The sequence below is a fragment of the Sander lucioperca genome, chromosome 3 (assembly GCF_008315115.2).
Source record: "Sander lucioperca isolate FBNREF2018 chromosome 3, SLUC_FBN_1.2, whole genome shotgun sequence".
In the NCBI taxonomy this organism is placed as follows: domain Eukaryota; kingdom Metazoa; phylum Chordata; class Actinopteri; order Perciformes; family Percidae; genus Sander; species Sander lucioperca.
In genome coordinates, this window is record NC_050175.1 from 29143631 (window position 1) to 29169073 (window position 25443).

At 40.4% G+C, this 25443-nt stretch overlaps 2 protein-coding genes across 4 annotated transcripts; one reads left to right on the forward strand and one right to left on the reverse strand.

The window, feature by feature from the left end:
- Positions 1-98: 98 nt before the first annotated feature.
- On the reverse strand, positions 99-4143 carry ap1s2 (adaptor related protein complex 1 subunit sigma 2). 2 transcript variants are annotated; one of them, XM_031306206.2, is made up of 5 exons: positions 3963-4142; positions 3328-3506; positions 1744-1852; positions 1458-1595; positions 99-603 (listed from the first exon to the last, which is right to left on the reverse strand). In XM_031306206.2, exons 2-5 carry the CDS (start codon positions 3504-3506, stop codon positions 556-558), a joined length of 474 nt encoding a protein of 157 aa, XP_031162066.1. In that variant the 5' UTR covers positions 3963-4142; the 3' UTR covers positions 99-555. The 2 variants fall into 2 exon arrangements, with proteins under 2 accessions (XP_031162066.1, XP_031162065.1); XM_031306205.2 differs by lacking the exon at positions 99-603 and adding an exon at positions 646-1403 and having other exon boundaries at positions 1434-1595; positions 3963-4143.
- An 844-nt stretch (positions 4144-4987) lies between these two features.
- On the forward strand, positions 4988-25443 carry phka2 (phosphorylase kinase, alpha 2 (liver)). 2 transcript variants are annotated; one of them, XM_031306328.2, is made up of 34 exons: positions 4988-5274; positions 5468-5564; positions 7069-7227; positions 8154-8201; positions 9236-9404; positions 9726-9808; positions 10227-10307; positions 10506-10604; positions 10696-10842; positions 10968-11021; positions 11276-11398; positions 11516-11611; positions 12488-12595; positions 12957-13035; positions 13361-13495; positions 13593-13702; positions 13834-13978; positions 14274-14352; positions 14469-14617; positions 14711-14881; positions 16776-16888; positions 16972-17108; positions 17235-17397; positions 18074-18153; positions 18257-18335; positions 18424-18553; positions 18640-18741; positions 19535-19653; positions 19900-19923; positions 20484-20537; positions 22136-22369; positions 22470-22670; positions 22774-23122; positions 24820-25443. In XM_031306328.2, exons 2-33 carry the CDS (start codon positions 5487-5489, stop codon positions 22945-22947), a joined length of 3723 nt encoding a protein of 1240 aa, XP_031162188.1. In that variant the 5' UTR covers positions 4988-5274; positions 5468-5486; the 3' UTR covers positions 22948-23122; positions 24820-25443. The 2 variants fall into 2 exon arrangements, with proteins under 2 accessions (XP_031162188.1, XP_031162189.1); XM_031306329.2 differs by lacking the exon at positions 19900-19923 and having other exon boundaries at positions 4989-5274.

Genomic DNA, 25443 nt, shown 5'->3' on the forward strand with positions numbered 1-25443 from the left:
TAATGCAATCATATTTTGCCCTTGTGAAACAGCGGACCGAATATTTAGAATAATAGTTATATAGTTATTAAACTACCCTCTGGGTTTTTCACAGATCGCCCAGTATTTATTTTTCATGAATTCGGATGATTAGCTTTGTGACTCGAATGTGATGGTAATTCATAAGAAGCACTGACTGCTGCTACAACAGCACCTAACGTACTTTAAGACAAACAGAACACCCCCCTTTGCAATCGGTGATGATAGATGATCTTATTATGATGCTGGAGTTTTTATGTGGTCGCTACATCGTACTGTAAACTAGGGGTGTAAAGTATGACAGTAGTACTGCAGAATACAGTGAGAAGATAGTACATAGGAGACACATTAAAACCACAGTTGGCACCACATTTAAAGACATTACTGGATAGTACAGTACAGAGTAATACAGCACATAGATAGATGGTGATTATATGCATACAACACTGACAGTGAACATGAGGAGACAGGATAGAGACATGGAGGTTGCCAGATCTGCATCTGGAAGAAGGAACTGCGAGGCAGCAGCATGATGATTTATGTCAGCCCAATTTCTTCTAAAACGCTCCGTGGTGCCTCGGCCTCCTGCAGACGAAGAAAAAAAAAAGTTCCTTGCTGTCGTACATGGTGTGGCGCAAAGTTCCCCTCCAAATTATAATAGATAGTACATGAGTCATAAAGTTACTAAATGTGAGACGGGAACAGGAGGCCTCCAGTGAGTTAAAGCTTTTACAAGCCTGCACAGTCAGCCGTGCTGTTATAACAACAGCACTGCATGCTTTGCTAAAAATAAATCAGTGATTGTGTTGACTACAAGCGACCACAGCTAGACAGAAATGCAAACGTGCAGGACAGCACTTGCCTTAGCGCACTGGCACAAGGGAGAGAGGTATTAATCAAGCGCTGCAGGCTTTAAATAAACAAGTGACGTCAGATGTGAAGGGCCGCAAGGTGAAAAAAGCAACACACCAACATCTTAGATCCTGCCTTCTCTCTGCTTTAACATTAGCATCGCGGAGTGAAATTTCCTTCTCAAAGTTAGAGCTGCAACAATTACTCGATCAACAGAAAATGTATCTGTTTTGATAATCGATGAATCATTTAAATATGCCATAAATTTGCTGGTTCCAGCTTCTCCGATGTCAAGATTAGCTGTTTCTTTGTCTTAAATGGCAGTAAAGTCAATATATTTGGGGGTTTGGACTGTTGGCCAAGACTAACAGTTATTTTCATACATCACCCTGGGCTCTGGAAACTTGAGATGGGCAATTTCCCCAATTGTTTGACATTTTACAGACCAAACACTTAATCCAATAATTCAGAAAATCATTGGCAGGTTAATTGACAGTTACTGTTTACCTGACACTATGGTAAGTTTGGCAAATATGGTAAGTTTGGCAAATATGTTAGACTATCTGTTGGTGAAGAACTGTGCGTACCTCCTGCAGCAGGTCAGCTTGCTCGATGGCTTTCAGCACGTTCTTCTTGGACGTCTCCTGGGCCTCTCCGCCCAGCAGGAACTCATCCAGAATAAAGTAGGCCTTCTCAAAGTTGAAGATAATATCCAACTCGCACACCTGTGTGTCCACAACACCACAAACAGCAGCAGATCAGAGGAGATCCTATATTTACTGGAAACCTTGGATTCTTGCAATAAATTTTTTTATTGTCCCCCCCCACCCCATACTATCAATCAACATGTTACATGAGTTACATGAGACTCACACTGCCAAAATATTTGTCAAGCAGCTCCACGTATCTATGGATGATCTCCAGGGTGATCAGCTCATTATCCTGATCCTCGACTGCACAGCAGAAATACAGGCTTGCATATCTACAACATAAAGTAAGGAAATAAAAGGTTAACAAGGTGGTTATGTGTAAAAAATATTAGTGCTTTTGCTCTTTCATCAGAAAATGTAGAAAGATCCATCTAAATTCACAAGCTGTGATCACTGTCCACACTCTGTCTCGGTCTGCAAATGCACACTGAAATAAAGCACAGGGACTCAGCTGTAAGATACCTGTACATTTCAAAAACAAATGCAAAAAGCTTTCAAATCAAAATCCCACTATATTTACTTCCTGAATAACAAGTGTATCTTTGTGGTTTTATGGATATATCATTGTTTAGCTCGACATTAATACACCAATAAAAGCATCCACTTTTAAACAATGCTACCACTTAAATGTTAAAACAAAAACGGAACATCATAACCTTTACACAGAATGGATCCATGGCAGGGGTATTAAATTGGACTGCATTAGATTGTACATGGGTACCAAATAAACAGGTAACTCAGCGTATAGCATCGTGCTAAAGTATTGTAGCACTGTGTCCCTGTCTCCAGGCTGGGTTTGGTTGTTTGTCTTTGTTTATGAGTTTTTTGTTTATTATATTGAACACATGAAGATGTGTCTTTTGTAGTTTTATGACTCAGCAGTCATATGTCCAGGACAAATCAAGCACTCTTTATATATTTGAATCATTGTCCTCCATTGTTTGGCAGTTGGTATTAAAGAGTGGGTGTTTCTGGCTTTCATCACACACCAGAAGGTGAGATCTAAATGCCAGAAATCTCAGTGCTTGACAACATAATCACTGAATCATTGGTTTTCATAAACAACCCCAACAAGCCACAGCAGATACAAAAGTGATGTAGCAAACCAAACATTAACACATCCTATCACTAAGACCAAACTCTGAAATACCTGGCACATTTTAGTGTATGTAGCACTATGTAGACCATTGTGAAATGTTTAAAGGTTTAACAAAATAATCTCTTGCTATCTTTTTCCAGGGATTTCAACCGGATCTTACAATCTTCATCCCCGATATACCACTACCTGTCATCATGCCACTGAAGATCTATACTTAGGTCACATTATAACTAAACCATCTCCAACACAACTGAGCAAACTCTGTGTGCTGATGAAGACTGTGAGATGCAGATGAAAGCTCTGGAAAAATAGCTACGTCAAACTACTTTTTCCATAGTCAGGAAAGAACTTTAACGCTCAACATGTTAAGTGTAGCTGCAATATCCCATGATAAGCAACTTGTGAGCAGCTTTTGCAGGATTGATTTGGTATACATATATTGATTTAACTTATCTAAAGTAAGCCTGCTGCTGTTAAGAGATACGTTTATTAACAAGTCACAGATGAGAGGAGTCACAACACTGTAAACAACCAGAGATTCAAGCTTTGCGTTGACAGCTTCGTTGAGATGACCTCTGCTTCATCTTTGTCCATGTATTTACTGTATGTAGGCTACAGCCAGTATATAAACTGCTCTTATTCACTTACCTCTTGTACACAATCTTGAGGTCCCTCCACTCCAAGAAGCTGCACATCTTGGGCTTCCTGGCCAGTATGGTCTGGACCAGGTCTCTGGAGATCTTCTTCCTCTCCTTGTCAGACAGAGGCACATACCATTTCTGTAACCGCAGCTTTCCCTGCCGGCTGAATAACAGCATGAACTGCATCTGAGGAAGGAAGTTCAGTTAAAAGTTGTCCATGGTTGAGATGAGAAAAACTTACAATGTTTAGAGAGAAGAAAGGTGTAACGTTTTAGAGAGGTAACGGGACGAAGTGGTAACTATAGCAATCGTGACTTTTATGCTAAATATTATTTTCTCCATGACAAGAAGTTCATTCAGTAACGTTGCACCTAATGGAATAATTAATAAGAAACGCCCGAACAGGAACTACATACATTTATTCAAGGATGATACAACCCTGCAGTCTGATCAAATTCATTTTAGAGTTGTTCAATGTTACGTCCAGGAGGCTTTTGCACAAACTTCCAACCCCTTATGGTAGCTAACCTTGCTAAATAGCCACAGTTATTGACATCAACAACACGTTATGTGTAATTTGCGCCCCCTCCCGCGACGCCAAGCTAGAGACAGCAGATACGAGAAGTAAACACGACTCTTTACCTTCAATGTAGTCACTTGGACGACTGGTAACTTCAGTAAATTCAAGCGAAATACATAACCAAAGAGAGTAGATAGTAGGTTAGCTTCTCGATCCAGACTGATGCTAAACTAGCTAGCGGATAGTGGTTCTGGTGAGACAACGATTAGGTCAGCGGTGCTGTGATTGGCCGAAAAAGACACAGCTATGGAATTTGATTGGTTTAAATATTCCGTTATTCGTTACGTATACACAGCTGTGGCTTCCTGACTGTGTCTGAAAAGTTTAGTCACGTTCACTTCTTCTCCACTACATTTCAGAGGCAAATATTACGTTACACCACTGGCTAAACCAGCAAATAAACATATACATGGAGCTATTATGTACAGGTGAAAAAATACAAATGAGTGTCAATATAAAAGTCAAACTGTTACTGTAAACTGTGTACGGGGTGAAGTGCAAGAGTGCAGGAATTAATATTGTATGGTAATGTAAGTTACATACAGCAGGTGGTGTATGTAGAATATTTGCATGTCTATGTGCAGTAGACAGCCTTCTTCTACTTAAATTTGACAAGTGATTCTATTTTTATTTTTTTTACTTTAAGTACATTTTGCTGAAAATACTTATGTACTTCACCCCTGCTGATCTTATGTGCTTATTTTGTCTCTTATCTCTTATCTTTGTTCTTCTCCTTCTTATAATAATACATTTATTTCAAAGTAAATGTTACAAAGTGCTCATATGTATAAATAATAATATTGTGTGTAATGTATGTGCACATACACATCATTGTGACATTATAAGATGGCGTCTTGAAAAATAAGGAAATATATTTTAAATAAATTGAATTGTTGATCTTTGCCTTGTTTTATTCTTCTTTTCTCCTGTAGCACTTCATTTATATGAAAAGGTGCTATACGAATACAATTTTTGGGAAAGTGTCTGCCTACATCTGGGTTGTTGTGTGCCCTGAAACATAAAAAGGGAAGAAGTGTATGTGGCGCCCCCTGTCGTCAAACACTCAAACAACAAGTACATCATGTTTTTTTCTTCTTTTCAGAATGGATGTACAGTTGCTCAGGTACGTACTCTACACGCTTTCTCTTTCTGTGAATTCTCACGTATTGTCACCTTTAACGCCTGACCCTACACATCCAGCTGTTTGACACAAGGCTCTGTGTGTGTGTGTGTGTGAATACAGACGTGTGAGTGTAACGTTAAATCTGTGTCGTCACGGCTAGCAAGCTGTAGCCGAGCAGCAGCCTCATCAGAGCGGTGAAGCTGTCAGGTCAAACCCGCGCTGCAGGAACTGGACGGATGGATCATTGCGTGGTAAATTCAGTGATTAAGCACCTTTAGTAATTGTATATTTCTCATAAATTCATTTTACACACGAAGCCTTTAGTTTTGTTCTGTCTTGGCCACGTCTCCCTCGGTAAAGATATTTTAATCTCAAGGTACTTCCTGGTTAAATGAAGGTTATAAGTCACTTGTTAAGACATAACTTGTTGTGTTGTGTGCGCAGTGATGATTGATCAGTGAGGATGAGGAGCCGCAGTAACTCAGGAGTGAGGCTGGATGCCTATGCCAGGCTGGTCCAAGAGACTATCCTGTGCCACCAGGTGAGTCCAGACATACATAGGCAGATACAGGAGAGACGCGATACCACACTGTAGAAATATTCAGCAGCAAGTAAAAGTCCTGCTTTTAATCGTGATTATGATTTCGACGCCAATATCACAAAAACAGAATAATCGAAAAAAAAAACCCAATTATTTAACTCATTACGTTTTGCTTTGCTCTTATTTTCTCTTGTGTTCTGAATGAAAAAAATAAAGTTTAAATAGGATAAGTATTAAGGCAAATTTCACAGTTGTATGTTTTTTTTTTACTGTTGATTTATTTAACTTTTCCCACTGTTTTTTAAGTTTCCAGAAGTCAACGAGTAATCGTGTTAAATTACCGTGATTTCAATATTGACCGAAATAATCGTGATTATAATTTTTTCCATAATCGAGCAGCCCTAAAATGTAGCTTATTTACATCTAAACATACTTATAGTCTCAAAAGTACCTATTATGCAGCATGGCCCATTATAGAAATTATTGGTTGTAGTTATCGATGCATTACCATGTAAGCATCATTCTAATGTAGCAGCTGGTAAAAGTTGGGCTTATTTGAACTACTTTACATACCAATGGGTAATCTATAATAACACAGCATCTATTATTTGTTAATTGCATTTTTGTATTAATAGTATAAGATATAGAGGAACATATAAATTAAAAAATGTTTACATTACACTTCTGGAAGAAGGTCATGAGTGTGTAAGCCACGTAATTGGTAAAGCAGTTCCTCTTTGAGCCATATCTGTGTACTTAGAAATTTTCCAGACTGTATTGGTACTGTGCAACACACATTGCTTATTGACTCTTGACTCGTTTATGAAGTACTTCAAATGATTTAGAAATTATACTCATATATTAGAAGTATATAATCGTAATGTGCAGAGTAACTAGTCACTAATGCTGTCAAATGAATGTTTGCACATTTATCTATCAGCACTTCAACAGTCAACAGCTGTCTAAGTTTGAAAGTGTGACCCAGAGGGTTCACAGCTGATAGAAAATTGTGTCACCTTTCCTTACAAAGCACGCACATGCCAGGGTGTAGGTTTGGTTTCAGAGGAGGGGACAGGTCTCAGGTTCTTTAACCAAGAACTGAAACTATATCAAATTCTGCATTATTAAAGCACTACCCCAACTTAAAATCACATTTACTTTCATTGATAGACACCTGATACTTTGCTCATGTTTTATTTGCACCCTCTCCTGCTTTATATTTTATTAATGTTCAATGCTAGTATTTTTAAAATAATAATAACACACCGTTAACAGTTACACAGATTCAATTATTTAGAGTTGAATCTACTAGTGGAATAATTGTCTGTGCGCAATCAACGAAAAATTAACTGTCAACTATTTTAAAAACGGATTACACGGTTGAATCAATTTTACGAACAAAAATGCTAAACAGCTTCTCGGATGTGAGGATTTGCTGCTTTTCTTTGTCATGCCCACCCTGTCCTTACTGTTAATGAAGCTCTTGCGTGTGTGTTTGTTTCAGAACCCAGTGACAGGACTTCTGCCTGCCAGTGCCCAGAAGAAGGATGCCTGGGTGAGAGATAATGTGTACAGTGTCCTGGCTGTGTGGGGGCTGGGCATGGCCTACCGCAAGAACGCAGACCGCGATGAAGACAAGGCCAAGGCCTACGAACTGGAGCAGGTGTGTTTGTAACAGAGAGAGAGAGAGCGAGAGAGGGTTAATGTTCACAGCAGTGCCTGTTTGTTCTACCGGTTATGGTGGGTCAAATATTTTAAAGAAGCAAGCTTTTGGTTTGTGCCACATCACATTGTCATTTGATTAGTTATTTAGGCTACAGTTAAACTACAATTATATCACATTAATCCAAAACAAAATATTTAAATCTCAAATTGATATTTTAAGCACCAAACTGAATGGGAATATAAAGTATGTTAACATTCAGTGACTACAATTCTTACTAAACTGTGACGGATCTCACAAAAATAAAATAGAAATAAATAAAATAATTAAGTCAGTGCTAAAAAACATTCATTCATTCGCTCGTTGATTGAAATAATGAATTTGTTAAAATAGAAAATGTCTTGTAAGAAATTGAGACAATTAAAGTAATTTAGACAAAATAAAAATGCATTTGCTGGTTACAGCTTCACAAAGTTGGACATTTTAATTTTATTCTTGCTGTATATATCATATTATTACAAATGGCAATTTGGATTTTTGGCTGCAAGCTAATTAAAAACATAACTTTTTAGCTTTTGTAACATTAAGTCATTTAATAGATTTAATGATTAACAGTAGATCAATACATTTAATACAATGTTTGAGATATCTATTCAGTAATAGAAATTATTAATTGCAGTTCTTATTTCAATCATTTAATCGTCAGTTATTGTTGCATGTACTGAGGTGCCTTTGAACGGTGATGCGTTCGATTTCTGACGAACATCAGTCAGTGACTACGAATCTTTTAACTGAACTGAACGAAGGGATTAGAATCAGCAAAGTGATTTGTGATTTCCAGCTTTTCTAAAAATAGAAAATGATTTGGATTGCAGCGGCTTTTTGTTTAACTTTTGTAGTTTACTGATATTGTTGTTTGTTGGCAGAGTGTGGTAAAGCTGATGCAGGGACTTCTGCAGTGCATGATGAGACAAGTAAGAAACCCCTGTGCTTACATTACATGTGTACATGTTCACTTGTGTTTGCACATTGAAACATCAAATCCTCGTGGAAGAAAATCCGAAAAGCACGTGTTCTGGTTCTGAGAAAGCACAATGTGTTATCTGGGGAACTGTGGTAGTCAAACAAACTGCTTCATGTAAACAGGTTTGTGACCACATGTCTGCTACTCTGTGCGCAGGCACGTCAAACTCTGTGACGTCGGCAGTTGGTCAGAAAGATAAACAAACTAATAATTGACAGTATGTTGGTGCTCTACATTTTGAAGTGAAAGTGATAGCGAAAGCCTGGCTGCAGTAAAAGTGTAACTGGTTACTCTTATCTTCCATAACTGGAAATAAGATAAAGATGCGAGAGTGTTAAAATGCTTCATCCTCTGCTGCTGACATGTCATCATCAGTAGGCCTAAAGAAATTACTCTTGAGACGTTGAGGAGTCAAAAACAGCAGACAATGATCAGAAACCTTTATACTTGTCAAATCATGTAAACATGGATACGAATAACCAGATTATTCCCTTTCCATGTCCCGCATATGATCATTAACAGTATATGGAGCGTAAATGGGATTCTAGAATGCATTGGGATTTATCTAACTATGATGTGTCATTTTCATTTTTTAAACCATTTTTTTTTTTTTTGCAGAAATCTGTATGTTGGGGACCTTTTAGTTGCATGTCACCCTTCATCGCTCTCTTCTGGTTTCCTTTCTGCTCTCTAATGGCTAAAACACCCCCAAAAATACTCAACAAAAAAGAAAATCAACCATTTAGGAGTCTGACTTTTTTAATGCTAATCCTGCCATATAGCTTGTTGGTAGCCCTTCTGGCCCAGACAAACACCCCTGATATGTGTGTGTGTGTGTGTGTGTGTGTGTGTGTGTGTGTGTGTGTGTGTGTGTGTGTGTGTGTGTGTGTGTGTGTGTGTGTGTGTGCGTGCGTGCGTGCGTGCGTGCGTGCGTGCGTGCGTGCGTGCGTGTGTGCGTGTGTGCATATGTTCATGTTCCTTCAGGTGGCTAAGGTGGAGAAGTTCAAACAGACCCAGAGTACAAAGGATTGCTTGCATGCCAAATATGATACTCCAACCTGTGCCACGGTGGTTGGGGACGACCAGTGGGGCCATCTCCAGGTGGACGCCACCTCCATTTACCTGCTGATGCTGGCACAGATGACAGCCTCAGGTACAGTAGTGATGCAGAGTGGTGTTTACATATGTTGTTTTTTTGTGTTCTGTGTTCTCTCAGTGTTTTAGTTTATTTATTAGTTTTTTTACCGGTTTTCTATTTCCTAAGATGATCTTTGGTTTAAAGATGTCACACATACAGGAGGTATGGATTTACGCATTTCCGATGCTGGCATAGTATCAAAAAACACACTGTAGCAAAAGGCAATGCACGCTGCTTGGCCAGCTTCCCTTCTGGAAAGCACTGCAGGTCCTCGAGAGGGACAAATAAAGTACCTAACCATGAGATGGTCACTGAGTGTGCCACATTATCACGCAGGTCTTCGCATCATCTCAAACCTGGATGAGGTGGTCTTCATCCAAAACTTGGTCTTCTACATAGAGGCCGCCTACAAAGTGGCGGTGAGTAACATTTTCAGAGGTTTAGGAGGTTTGGTTTCTAGAAAGGAAGATGTAGAGGCTGACACACAGGGGAGTTGACTGAAAATACACTATGATGAAATAAACTAAACTGATAAAATCAGAGTAAAAGCGAAAAGGGGAATTTTACACATCAAAGTCTGTTTACAAGTCTTGGGCAATACAAGCTACTAGAATAACAAACCTGAATCTCCGACTGTGCTGTCGGTTGTTGAATTCTGGGTAATGTAGGCGCCAGGTTTTGACAAGGTAGAAGAATGCGTGGAATACAAAAAAAGACAGTATCTTTCATGCTGCTGCATTGAATCTTCATTGTGAATCTCATCTATTATAGTAGAGCAATGCTTAATCGGTGGAGTCACACCCCGACCACAGTGCATTACCTTTTATTCCTCTGTAGGATTATGGGATGTGGGAACGAGGTGACAAGACCAATCAAGGCATCCCCGAGCTCAATGGCAGCTCTGTAGGAATTGCTAAGGTACAGGTTATTATTGTTAATATATTATTTATTATTATTATTATTTATAATATACTATACATATAGACCAAAAGAAGAGAGTGTTGTATAAAATGTGTATTTGTGTGTTTGTGTGTGTGTGTGTGTGTGTTTTGTGTGTGTGTGTGTGTGTGTGTGTGTGTGTGTGTGTGTGTGTGTGTGTGTTTGGGGAGTTTGCAGGCAGCTCTGGAGGCCATAGATGAGCTGGATCTTTTTGGTGCCCATGGAGGGCCAAAGTCAGTCATCCATGTTTTGCCTGATGAAGTGGAACATTGTCAGGTACTGTTGGCTTTGCCTCCAGCCATCTCAGCATCATCTCTGCTCATCTTTCTTCTGCTGAGTATCTTTGTGTGTTTTCCGTTTCCCTCAGTCCATCCTGTGCTCCATGCTGCCAAGAGCTTCAACTTCAAAGGAGATAGACGCCGGTCTTCTGTCTGTCATTTCCTTCCCTGCTTTTGCTGTAGAGGATGCTGAGCTGGTGGCCATTACTAAGTCAGAAATCATAACAAAACTGCAGGTACAGCAAGACAAAACATACTCTGCACAGAAACGCTACACAATTCAGTATTTTCCCCTGTACTTTTTTCTCCTTGTATAAGGCAGTTATCACGCTAACATTTCCACTCTTTGGTGTAATTTCAGGGTCGCTATGGCTGCTGCCGCTTCATCAGGGATGGATATCGTTGTCCAAAAGAGGTAAGATATTCTGCATATTGAAAATGGAAATGCTGGGATTTATAATGTATAGAAATCATTCAGCGGGGACAGAATAAGTGTTTGTCTTACAGATAAACACTCAGCACCTTAAGTTTGAAATGAGAGAAGAAGTGCACCTTTTGAGTGGATGTCGTAGGGTTTAGTATGATTGCTTTCCTGTTGTAAGATAATTGTGTATTGTATAATTTGAGCTCTAAGGTTCTACTGTAGTCCCTGGCTGTTTTTCTCACTAGGACCCATCTCGGCTGCACTACGATCCTGCAGAACTCAAGTTGTTTGAGAATATCGAATGTGAGTGGCCGGTGTTCTGGACTTATCTTATCCTTGACGGTATCTTTGCTGGAGATCAAGTGCAGGTAATAAAGCCAAATGCACTAGTCCAGTTTCTACTGTATTCACACAGTCATGGAGCAACTCTGAATGACTTCTGCTGCAGATGTAATAATGAACAAATGGCTGTGTTCATTGCACAGGTACAGGAGTACCGTGAGGCACTGGAAGGCGTTTTGATCAGAGGGAAGAACGGCATCAAACTGTTGCCTGAACTTTATGCTGTACCTCCTGACAAGGTATCCCACTTCCATAGGCCAAATATAACAGATGCACCTTTATTCTAGTCACATTGTAGTTGCAACGTCTGACAAAACCTCCAAAGAAAGATATGAGATTAAGTGTTTCATAAAGATGACACCACTGGTCCTTATCTTTCAAAATGTTAGTTTTTCATGGAGAAGCTTAAAGATATTCAGTTGTATTGTAATCTTTTTTTGTTAGGGTCAAAAAAAGCTTAACAAGGTGGCTCCTGGATAGCTCACCTGGTTGAGCGTGTGCCCCATGTACTAGGGCTCAGTCCTTACCGCAGCGGCCCAGGGTTCGGTTCCGACCTGTCTTCAACTTCTTCAACTTTCCTCTCAAATAAATGCCCAAAAATAATCTTAAAAACAAGAATATTAGTTATTAGTCAAAAAGCAGACTAGGTTACAACTCTACTCTGGAGATGTGGAGTCCTTTAATACTGAACCTGCTGTAGATGAAATTAGAGCTAATTAGCAAGTGTTAGCATGCTAACGTGAAAGTAAGATGAAAATGTGCAAATCTAGCTCAAAGTACAGCCTCACAGTGCTAGCATGGCTTATTTTTCAATATCTAGTCTCATGTATCTGGTCTTTTTTCATCTATCTTTAGTCTATTTTCTGGTCTATTTCTGTTTTCTGTTTTAGGTCTGTTCAAGAATTATTTTGTACATATTACCAGTATAGATGCTATGGTATTGGAAGGGTACGCCTGTCAGCTCTCCTCTGTCCTGTTTACCTGTTGAATACTCCAAATGCTGTCATCACTACAGATATGCGTGTAATGTTGATATGCAAATGCCAATACAATAGTGTCAGGGAACATCAGACTAAATTGCGTCTGAACTGTATATCATATTTTGCTTCTAACAGGTGGAGGAGGAGTACAGGAATCCTCACTCAGTGGACAGAGTGGCCATGGGGCAGCTGCCACACATGTGGGGACAGTCGCTCTACATCTTGAGCTGTCTTCTGGCCGAGGTATTCACAGGGCCCTTGAAAACCACCTCTAAAGGGGGTCATCCCTATGTTCCCCGGGTTAGGGTTAGAGTTAGGACAGCCCGTAGGCCTACATAGGCCTATTTGCCATGGAATTAGGGTTAGGGTTAGGGTTAGGGTTAGGACAGCCCGTAGGCCTACATAGGCCTATTTGATTGATTTGGCAGTAATGGTGGAAAAAGTAACAGACTGTCAGTACAGTCTCATACAAAGAGGGGAACATAGGACCCAGGGAACATAGGACCTGGGGAACATAGACACGCTCCCCTCTAAAGTTAGCCATTGCCATTGTTTACCTCTGTAATAATTTTCCCTCTCTGTCTCTTCTTATTTTTGTTTTAAGGGTTTTTTAGCACCAGGAGAGATAGATCCTCTCAACAGGAGATTCTCGACAAACTTCAAGCCAGATGTTGTTGTACAAGGTTGGTGATCAGTCATTAGTTTGAGGGGAAAATCTGCCCAGAAGTTGAATAAAAAAAAATGGGTTGAATCCCAGAAGAAATGTAAGGTAAGAAAGAAGAAGAAATCCACTCCTCTGAAACAAATCTGTTGCATGGATTAAAGGGAAGTTTAGTTTTCATAGATCCTTATGACTTGTGGGGCAAAGAAGAAGGAAGACTCACACACAAAAAAAGTCATGAATGTCCAAGACTTATTTCCGATGTTCTGATGTGAGCATTGGTTTATATAGAGATTTCCTTATAGAAGGCGGAATATGATGTATTTCTTTTTATATGTGCGTGTCAGTTTGTGTTCTAGCAGAATCGGAGGAGATCCAGCAGTTGTTAAGTGATCACGGGATCAAGGTCCAGACGATGTCAGAAGTTCTGCCTATCAGGGTCATGCCTGCTCGCATCCTGAGCCATGTTTATGTCAGACTGGGTAAACAAGCACCAAGCACTCTTTTCCTTAGTGTGTGTGCATGCGTGCGTGTGTATGTGTGTGTGTGTAAGAGCACCATATTGTCTCATTGCCACAGGGAACTGCAAGAAACTGAATTTGAGCGGGAGGCCCTACAGACACATTGGAGTTTTGGGAACATCCAAATTCTACGAGATCAGAAATCGCTCTTATATATTCACCCCCCAGGTAAAACTAGCTTGAGATGTTGTGATGTTCATAATCACAGTGAAGAAGCTAGGTAGAAGGCCGTAGTAATAAATACTACTGATTAATACTTTGGTTTCTTTCTGTCTGTTTCTCTCTTTTCTGCGCTCCAGTTTCTGGATCAGCACCATTTCTACCTGGCACTGGACAACCAGATGATCGTGGAGATGTTACGAACAGAGCTGGCCTATCTCTCCTCTTGCTGGAGGATGACAGGACGGCCCACACTCACTTTCCCCATCACCCACAGCATGCTGGGTAAGAAGGCTCTTAACCCAAAGCAAATCAGTCTCACAGATTTTGTTTTCAGTGTTAATGGTATTCCAGCAGCTTTCAGAATTCTCATCCAAAACATGATAGAGGAATAATTTAGACACGACAAAGATGGAACAATGAATGCGTTCAAGTGACATTACTACATATACTGTAATACTTTACTTACTTTACTCATGTAGCTGTGATCTTGAATGTAGATACTGTAATATATACATATTGCTATTTTGTTAGATTAGTTCACTGTGCTTCACAGCATTTATCTACTTTTTATATTCAGTTGAAGATGGAGATGGGATTGATTCGTGTATCCTAGCAACCCTCCGAAAACTACAGGATGGCTATTTTGCTGGAGCGAGGTCTGTTTCCATCGGCAACATAGGACGTCATACTAATAGTGTTGAGATGTCTGAAACATGACAGTATATGTTACTTCTTACGCATGTGTGGGTATTTTGTGTGGATGTTACTACAGGGTGCAGATGTCAGACCTATCCAGTGTCCAGACCACTTCCTTTCACACTGACCTCAGCTTCCTGGATGAAGAGAAGGATGACAGCTTACTCGAGGATGAAGAGGATAATGATGAATATGGAGAGGAATATTACAACTGTAGGCCCTCAGGTATTTTATGATGAAGTGTGTGTGCTCCTTTCAGTCATATTTGTCAATGTAAATAAACAATTGTATGTTGTTGTTTGTTTTTTTTGTCTCCAGAGGGCTCTAAAGACATGTTTGACCAGTACCTCACACAGCTCCTCCACAGCACCAATACCAAGTCCCATCTTCCTCCCATCCAGAGTGGGCAGCACCACGTCTTCAGTGCGGAACACAGCACCAGAGACATCCTGTCTTTTATGGCCCAGGTTCAGGGCCTGAACATGCCCAGTGAGTTATTAGGAATGTACTGATTAAGTCAAAGTTAGTTTCCTCTTTGAATTGTGTTTCGTGTTATGCTGCTGTCTATGGTTGGGGCTTAATTTAGATTGACGTTAAAGTGCCCATATTATGAAAAAAACACTTTTTCTGGGATTTGGGGTGTTATGTTGTGTCTCTGGTGCTTCCACACACATACAAACTTTGAAAAAAATCCACCCATGCTGTTTAGAGTGAGATACGGTTTCTGAATGTGTCCTGCCTTCAGTCTAGAGGGCTGCATTGGGATTGGGTCCCGCCAGGTCCCGCGGGACCCAATGCAAATCTCGCGGGAGCGGGCGGCTAAAAAAAACACTGCGGGATCGGGATGTAGCCTGGAACCCCCCCACGCCAGCAGAAACCATAGATATACATATATACTGACTGAGTATATACTGTATAGGCCATCTATGAGTAGACACCAGCGTGTCTGAGCCTCCCAGGACGGGGGAGCTCCGAGCCAAGGCTCCGTCCACCCTCATCCTCGGCTCCTTCCTCCCCCTCTCTCCCTCTCCTTCTGCTCCTTCTGCTCCTTCCTGACGTGTTTTCTCATGCGGGACGGGAGAAGACATAACATCAATGCATCTCTATTATTGTGCGGGCATAAATTCTCAGAGTTTTGCGGGTGCGGGCGGGAGTGGACGTACACATTGCGGGTGCGGGTGGGAATGTAACACACACGTTGCGGGTGCGGGCGGTAATGGTCAGAAATTCGCCGGGAGCGGGATGAAGAAAACAGTCCCACGCAGGGCTCTACTTCAGTCTCTGGGTGAGCTGTTCAAAATCGGCACGGCTTTCTACGTCACAAGCCGAAACGAGCAGGCTAACCGCAACCATTAGCTCGTAGCGTTAGCATGCTAATGCTAACGCTAGCATGCTAACGCTAGCATGCTACCTCGTTCTCAATAGCAAAGCACTGCTACAACACACACAAGTTCACCATAATCTACAAAATAACTACTAACATGTGCACCCTCATTTAGAAGTCTCCCAGCTAATCCTGCCTTGTAACTGACCAAAGTTGTAGAAACAGCCTTTCTTTTGCTGTCTATGGAGCTAGCTAGCTGACATGATCTACATCTGAGCTACTGCGCATGTGCAATCAAAGATAGTACAGAAGAAGAAGAAGAAAAGAGGTCTCACTCTGTAGCTAAAACAGAGACCAGGTGAAAAGAGGATCTGCAGCAGTGAGAGAGAGCACTGCAGTACAACACAAATATGGTGTTTTTTTGAAAATTAAACCATGTAAACCTATTCTGGTACAACCTTAAAATACAAGTATGAACCTGAAAATGAGAATAATATGGCTGCTTTAAGATATAGTTAGGCATTGCAGAAATTACTCATTTGGCTTAGAGCTGTGGCTGAGTTTAGGTTATGGTAAGGGGAAACAGATCAATTGGAAAGAAAGAAAAAAGTCTGAGTTTTGTTATGCAACCTATAGATAGCTACAACAAAGACATACTAGACTAAATATACTACTGTTATGTAGACCCTTGTTAACATGGCTAAAATGTATATAATAATATTGATTGACAATATCCGTGATAGCCCATAATTCTATGCAGCCACAAGATGCTGTTGTAGGGGCACAATTCAATTTTTCCCTCAAATGTGAAACCTCTTCCTCAACTTGTTCTTTCACTCCTTCCAACTCTAAATCGAATCTAATGCTGAAAGCATAAAAGTAAAAGTCCATTGTGTTGGGGTTGTTAACTGGGAAATGTAGGAAATCTCTTAGTGGGGTAAAAAGGTACAATACAAATCATGTTAAACTAAGAACAACAGAAAATAAAATGAATTGGTAGCGTCTCATATATTCTCCTGTTTCACTTTGGAATATGTTGTTTTAATTTGTGTATTTCAGAGTCTTCCATGTATCTACCTGTGACTCCTGTTAGGAACAAACGCCGCAAAGGTCTCAACTTACTTGAAGTTTCTCCTCATTCTCAGCATGGCCCACATGTAAAGCAGCACAAGGTATTCACAGCAGAACCTTGCTTTTCTTGTGACTTCAGTATTGCTCTGAAGTGTATTTGTCTTACGCTGACATCCCTCACAAGTCTCACAGTGCTGCTGACTTGCACCTGCCTCGAGACTCCCAGGGCAACACAGATTTTGCAGCGTTGGTGAGGCAGCTGAAAGAGTGTCCGACCCTGCAAGACCAGGCTGATATACTCTACATCCTTTACGTGATGAAGTACGGACATAGAGGCAGCTACACACACATATCTTATTGTCAGCTCTGGCACACTAATAAGTAAACAATGTCTTTGTTTATTTGTTTTTTGTAATGACACGTCCTGTGTTGTTTTCCGATGACCAGAGGGGCTGATTGGCTGGTGGAGTTGTCAGTTCCTGGGCAGGGCGGAGTCAGCGTGCGTTCCCTGCTGGAGGAGCTGTATGTACAAGCTGGAGCCTGCAAAGAGTGGGGACTCATCAGATACATCTCTGGGATACTACGCAAGAAAGTGGAGGTCCTCGCTGAGGTCAGTGACAAGTCATTTAGGCCCTAAATAACCTAAATAACATTTTAGGCCTGATACAAAACTGACCTGTGGAAAACCTTTCTACTAAGGTCTTGGGTCAGATCTTGGTTACTAGGCCCAAACATCAAGATCCCAAATATAAATTAACAAACATATACAATTCACAGTTAAGTCATTATCAAACCATGTTCTTGGCATCCTCCATCTGGATCAATCATTGGGGAAAAAAACTCTTCTTTATGTATCAAAATAAAGAAAAGGCTATACCGCCATCTATTGGCCATAAGAAAAACTGCATCATAACGTCAGACTCAGAATCAGGTTTATTGCCAAGTAGGTTTTTACAATAAAGGAATTTGCCTTAGTATTTTGGTACATAACAATAAACATAGTAAGTAAGAGAAAATAAAAAAGAACCATAAATAAAATAATAATAATAATAATAATAATAATAATAATAATAATTGTGAAAATGCATTTAAAAATGCAAAATAGATGTTTCTAAAGTGAAAAGAACGAAGATTGACTTCAATACTAAGCCATGACAAAGTGTCTCTGAGCAACACTTTGCTGAATAACCTGTGTATAACTTGTGCAAAAAGAGTCTCTACAGAATAAATAATGGATCATTTTAATAATTTCATAATAATTAACTCTGTATTTGTCTACTCCTCAGGCCTGCACAGATCTTATTTCCCATAACAAGCAGCTGACTGTAGGTCTACCTCCTGAGCCCAGGGAAAGAGTCATCACAGTGTAAGCTGGTGTGGTTTAGGAGATTTTGTGCTAACGTTCAGGGTTTATTGAATGAATTATCACATAATAGACCAACTCTTCCCTCCTCACTGTTTCCTCTCAGTCCACTTCCTCCTGAGGAGTTGAACACTCTCATCTATGAAGCCAGTGGTCAGGACATCAGTGTAGCTGTACTCACGCAGGTAACTCTTTAACCTTCTGGACTGCAGCAGGACGTTTTTCAGACACTAATACCCTTACAGCTGTGAATGGTGTGTGTTTGTCACACAGGAAATCATGGTCTATCTAGCCATGTACATGCGCTCTCAGCCCGCTCTCTTTGGGGACATGCTCCGGCTCAGGATAGGACTCATCATGCAAGTGATGGCCACTGAGCTGGCTCGCAGTCTCCACTGCTCTGGTAGGAAAACCAAGCACCAAACACTGTGTACATACATAAACTACCCTGCACAGGAGAACAGTAAAAGCTGTGTATTATCTTTGTAGGGGAGGAGGCGTCTGAGAGTTTGATGAGCCTGAGTCCTTTTGGCATGAAAAACCTGCTGCATCACATCCTCAGTGGCAAAGAGTTTGGGGTCGAGAGGAGCAGTGAGTGTTTCCCTTTTTCCTCTGTCTCTTTTTGTCCTTACAGTATACTGTATGTGTGAGGGTTCATTTATAGGAGCGTTTTGCAGCCTTAGAAGAAATTAGGCTGTGTAAAAGTCAGACTGGGTGAAAATCAAGTAGAGCTGAGAGATAATTGTAACAGTAGGAAAGCAATCGGGTACTTTGATGGACTAGGAATCAATGAATTTTTAGTCAGCACTGTAGCTGCAGTAGCTGTTGTTAAGTTAACCTAATGTTTTTAGCAATGCTAGCAACATGCTGGTCTGTTGATCGATCCACCACTTTTGTCCAGACTGAAATATCTTGACAACTATATTAGATGGATTGCCATGACATTGGGTACATATATCCATGATCCCCAGACAATGTATTCTAATGACTCTGCTGATCACTGGACTTTTCCTCTAGCACCACCAGCAGGTCATAAATACACTTTGTCCAATACTTTGGTTTTTGACCAAATACCTGCAAAACCAGTGACATTCCCATCAGCCTTAGCTATATTTTGTGTTTAGTGCAAACACGCAAATGTAACATTTGTAATTTCATTTGCAATTGCTAAACTAAGATGGTGAACATGGTAAACATTATACCTGCTAAACATCAACATGCTAGCATTGTCTTTGTGAACATGTTAGCAGAAAAGTTTGAGCATTTAGCTCAAAGCGCCTCACAGAGCATGGCAGATTCAGATGTTGGCAGCATTTCAGGGGAACCACTCTATAAAATAAGTGTTCAATGGCTTTTTTGTTTGTTTCTTGTCTCTATTCATCAGTGCGCCCAATCCAGTCAACAGCCACTAGTCCTGCCATCTCTATCCATGAACTCGGCCACACTGGAGCCACCAAGACTGAACGCACAGGAATACACAAGCTGAAGAGTGAGATAAAACAGGTGGGACGCACAAATAGGATAACAAAACTGGATAATAATCAGGGTGTATCTATCTATCTATGTATCTATCTATGTGTCTATCTATCTATCTATCTATCTATCTATCTATCTATCTATCTATGTGTCTATCTATCTATCTATCTATCTATCTATCTATCTATCTATCTGTCTATCTGTCTGTCTGTCTGTCTGTCTGCCTGTCTGTCTGTCTGTCTGGACTAACAGTGTTCTTGCTTTTGGTTGCAGTTGGATGACTCTCGGCCTCTCAGTGTGGGTTGGGTTTAATAATATTGAGCATGTTTCTAACGTCAGCCTAGACAACCAAACTGCTGGCTAAATCCTGCTCATAAACCACCACTCACTGGCTCCTAACATTGTGTGAGCTACAGCGCCATCCATATCTAGAACGACTCTCACTTCATCACTTATCAGTAGGAGAACATGCTTTGTCCTCGCTTTTATGCAACTCTTAACACACAGTAATTGTCTTTGTCAAGAAAGTCTTTTTTGTAGAAGAGTTTGACATTTTTAATAACTTTTCTACAAATTCTTGAGCTCCTGAACCAATCTAGACCTTGATTAAGCTGCTTTTAGGTAGCCCACCCTTATCACTCATTTTGTGATAGCATTTCATCATGGAGTCTTTCTTGTGTTTGGTCATGCAGAAAAGTCATTTTGTGAATTTCTCTCACTAGTTGAACAAGGTAAATTTGACCTTTGACTCTACGGATCAAACATCTCCGGTAACATTGTGCTCCATGTGGCTGCAGTATCATCGTGACCATCTCAAGCTGTTCTCTGTCTTCTCTGTCATCCATATCCATGTGTAGATCTTCAGTGGCGGTCTTTCCTTGAGTAGCAGTGTCACTTCTCCTCGCTCCACGGTAAACCATTTCACCTCATCTGCTTCCAATTAACTTGAGCAAACTCATCCTAAAAGCATTTTCCATGATTCCATGTGTCTTTCTGCATTTAAGGATAAGGCTGGCATTGTTTTTTGTTTATTTAGAGTAATTATTGATAACACTAAAACATACAATTTCACCAGCCTTGCCCTTTCATATGTCTGCTGAAGTATTTTGCCAAGTGTGATAGAGCATGCTATCAATATGCATGAATGATTGCATGGACTGTGCAACTTTAGATAACTGCTAAATGTATAATTGTGTGTGTGTGTGTGTGTGTGTGTGTGAGAGAGAGAGAGAGAGAGAGAGAGAGAGAGAGAGAGAGAGAGAGACGACTACTACAGTAAATATTTCATCCTTCTTTACATGTATTTGTTATGGTATGACAAACCTGTATATGCTATTACTCCTGTCAGTACACTGTATCTTTTGAAAAGGCTCTCCAGTAATCATAAACCTGATGATGTAGTCGGGCTGAGTAGTAGGAGGACTGATTCATGACTACAAATCATTCTCTTAAAGGGGAGCTCCACTGACTTTTTAGAGGTCTTGAGGAGTACAACTGCATATGTCAAAAAAAGTTGTATAAAGCCTTTTGTGGCTCCAGAGGGAGGGAAATCTGATAAATGTCCCCAAGTGATATCACTTGAGTCAGCGTCAGTTGGGGCTGAAGACTACAAGTCTGTTGGTGTGGAGATAGAAATAAGTGAGTTGACCAGACCTCTGTAGCCTGCTCCTCATCTCTACTTGAGGCTAACAGCTCAAGGCTACATTACCCACTACTAGCATAACACATCCTAATCTCAGACACAATTGTTGTGGGTTGCTTTGCATTGTGGGTAATGTAGATGCCAGTTTTGACACAGACAAAGAATGTGTGGAATAAAAGAATAAGATATCTCTGGTTCTGCTGCATCAATTTAGATTTTTTTTTTTTTATCTGTGTATTGTGAGTCCGGCAACACTAAATCTCTTTTAAGCTTTGAAACCAGGATATCTGCATTATATTTTACATTAAATTAATTTGGCCAAAGTGACTAACAACAGTGCATTAAAACTCCATAGGAACAAGAGCTTGATGTCTTTTACATTACATTACACATCATTTAGCTGACGCTTTTATCCAAAGCGACTTACAATTACTACATATGTCAGAGGCCGCACGCCCTGGAACTATGGGTTAAGTGTATTGCTCAGGGACACATTGGTTGACGTACCACAGTGGGAATTGAACCCAATTTCTCCCACACCAAAGGCATGTGTCACATCCTCTGCGCCATCACCACCCATGTCTTCAATTGGAAGTGAAACCCTCTTAAACAAACAATTAGATGTGTCACTGGTAATTTCTTAAGTAATTATATGTAAATAAATGCTAGCATGGAGTGTGGGAAAAACTACATATATAATTGATCATGCTCATGCTGTGGTGAAAGGTCTGTGTGGTACAGACACTACTGACAAGTGTAACGGCGTATACAAGAAATACATTTCATAAACATTGAGATAAGGTTGAAAATCAGTAAAGTGGTCCATTTAATGTGTTCTAACAGTATCTTCCTGTTCTCTCACCACAGCGCTGCAGCAGCCCCTCCACCCCCAGTGGGATCCTGTCCCCTGTGGGCCCCGGTCCAGGAGATGGACAGCTGCACTGGGAGGAGAGGCAAGGCCAGTGGCTGAGGCGACGCAGGCTGGATGGAGCTATCAACAGAGTACCAGTTGGTTTCTACCAGAAGGTCTGGAAGATCCTGCAGAAGTGCCATGGCCTATCCATCGATGGATATGTGTTGCCCTCGTCTACTACAAGAGAGGTAGCATCTCGCAGAGTTGGTGGTTTGGTGGATTTAGGACTTTCTGTGTGTGTGTGTGTGTGTGTGTGTGTGTGTGTTTAATTCTTTGTTTTCTGTGTAGATGACAGAGGGAGAGATTAAGTTTGCGGTGCAGGTGGAGTCTGTCCTAAACCATGTCCCTCAACCAGAGTACCGGCAGCTACTAGTGGAGACTGTGATGGTTCTTGGCCTGGTAGCTGACGTTGACGTGGACAGCATTGGTAGCATTATACACGTGGACCGCATCCTGCATCTGGCCAATGACCTGTTCATCGGTGACCAGGTACTGAGATAGCTGATTGCAAGAGATTGCTACATTTCAGTTTGAAAGGATGTTCATGTATTTGTGCATGTGGGTTCACTCTGTTCTACCTCTGCATCCCCAGAAATCCCACAGTGCCAGTGATTACTTCCTTGAGAAGGACCCAGCGACCGGAATCTGCAACTTTTTCTACGATAGCGCCCCCAGTGGCAGCTATGGCACCATGACCTACCTGTCCAAGGCAATGATCACTTATGTCCAAGACTTCCTGCCAAGCTCCAGCTGCCTGATGCAGTGAAACAGTAAACTGAACACGTGAAGAGACATGTTTTATTATAAGTAAAGGATCATCTAGTTAAAGACAGCAAAGCTTCTTATTTTCAGCTGATACAGTCCATGTGGTGCTTGTGAGTATTCAGTCTTCAACTCTGTAGCTCTCATACACTGATGTAACATCATAGCTTGGCAGCTGACGTCGTTAGGCCTATTTTAGGGGGGCTGAAGCTACCCCAAAATGTTTCTAAGCCCCCCCAAATAATAATAAGAAAAATAATAATTAGATTTTTTTTTTTTTACAGTGCACTCTGTATCACTCACTACGTGGAATCATTCTTCCTTCACCATTCATCTGTTGGTGTCGTTGTGCACTGCAGTCTGTTTTATTTTTATTTCACGAACTGTCACTGGTCGAAATGGCAGTGTTTTAGAGAGAGGCTTACGAGGGGCCGCTTGCACGGTAACGGTATGTGGACGAGCGAGGTAGAGAGTTACTGAAGAGAGAGAGCGCCAGGCAGCATTAAAACAAAGCAGTAAATCAGAGAAATAAAATGTTGTTTTCGCCGATTTATCACTCGAAATGTAACTGTAGTAAGTATCTCACTATCATTAACGTTATCCAAATTCTATATTAGAAACAACAAATAATATATCCAGCTACAAAAAAGTCGGAAAGTCGAAAGTTAGACAGAAGTAAAGAGTCAATGGCTATGAAGATGATACACCGTCTTGTCTCTTCTCATTGGTTTAAACTGGCAGCTTTCAGAATGCTGCAGACCGCTGTGTTGCAAGTAGCTGCAGGATTTATCTTATGATAAATCAGAGTGAAATTTTAAGTTGTTGTTAATGACTTTTACTTGCTTCACTTCAGCTACATTTACTTGAGGTAAAGATAAAGGGATATTTTAGTTGGCTATAGAAAACATTAGTCTAGCTAGTGTAAACGAGTGAAATACAAGAAATAGCTCGCCTAATAAGGTATCCGAAGCTCTCTATTCTTTACCATTAATATAGCCTGCTATCTCTATAGTATTAAAACAGGGTTAGGGTTAGTTAGTAGTTAGGGTTAGTTAGTCCAACGAATCGTTCGGTTTGTAATGCGCACCTAACCGAAAGCCTCGTACCGAACAGTTCAATACGAATACGTGTATTGTTACACCCCTAGTAATTAAATAGTCTTATTTTGACCTGCAACTTATCTAATAGAGAGAAGAATTAGGTATGGTATTACTTTACCACACATTTACACAGGCAGATAGATAGCGGTTAAGTCTTAGCCTAAAGAAGACCTCAGCAGGAGCACAGTCTGGCCTAATGCTGCGTTCTATTTACCTCGCAACTCGTTTTTTACGAGGTCAAAGTTGTAAACACGCCCCCTGACCTCGTATTTACGAGCTCGGAACTCGTACAACCTCGCAGTAGTGCGAGTTCAAAATCCAACATGGCTGCCCCCTGTATCAACAGTTGTGAACGCTGCAGTAACATAAAGTTATAAGCACTTATGTCTTATTTGTGTCTCACTAAATCAGTTGTCACACAGGCATGTCCAACTTCTATCTGTGGACATGTTGTTATGTTGTTTGCATGCACAAAAAACGGCGTAATGCGTTGTTATCAACTGGTTGCTAACAATAGCTAACCGGGCTAGAGCTAATGAAAACAATGAAAATCCGACTTTTAAATAGAAGGCATTCAACTCAGGTATGACGTCATTCCCAGTTGCTGCTTCCGAGTTCCGAGGTAAATAGAACGCGGCATAAGTAAATCTCCCCCATGCAGCTTTGATGTATCTAAAAGCTAACTTTAGAGTTTGTAAGTAAGATTTTGCAAGGGAAAGTTTTGCATAGCCTCGGGGCTAAGCCCCCCCAGTCTTTCAATCCTAGTGACGTCCCTGTTTCAAACTATTACAAGAATTTATTTTTTCTTTGTCAAGTCTGGACTGTGAACTTATTTATTACTTAAACATGCTGCTCAAATGTGTGTTTACAGGACTTACTAACAAACGTGCATATATGTAAATTGAAATTTGCACAGCTCTGTGCTCTTGTGCTCTTGGTGTTGTGTGTGTGAGAATATACTGTATAAACAGTTAGTTAACTGTCTTGTAATTAAATGTGTCATATGGTATAATTTTACAGAGCTCTGCAGTTACTAGGGTAAACAGTTTGATCATTTGTGCACACAAATGATTATTTCCCTTAAACCAATCAGTGTATTTTTATTTTCTGCCTCTATTACTTTTTTTTTGTTTTATCTATATTTAGTTATATAATAACTTGTTGTTCGATTGTAATGGCTGAGCTTAAATACGCCCAAAAATAATACAATATAAATCATAAAATCAATTTCGTCCCTCAAATTACTTATTCTCCCCTACAGCTGATTAATTTGTACATATGATTTTTTTAATCCCTTTGGTAGCTTCCAGGCTCTTTATAATTCAGTGTTGATGATACTGAAACTTGTAATTTGTATTAGTTGTAGTCCTTTTGTCTTTGTGTATGTGTTGCGTGTTTTA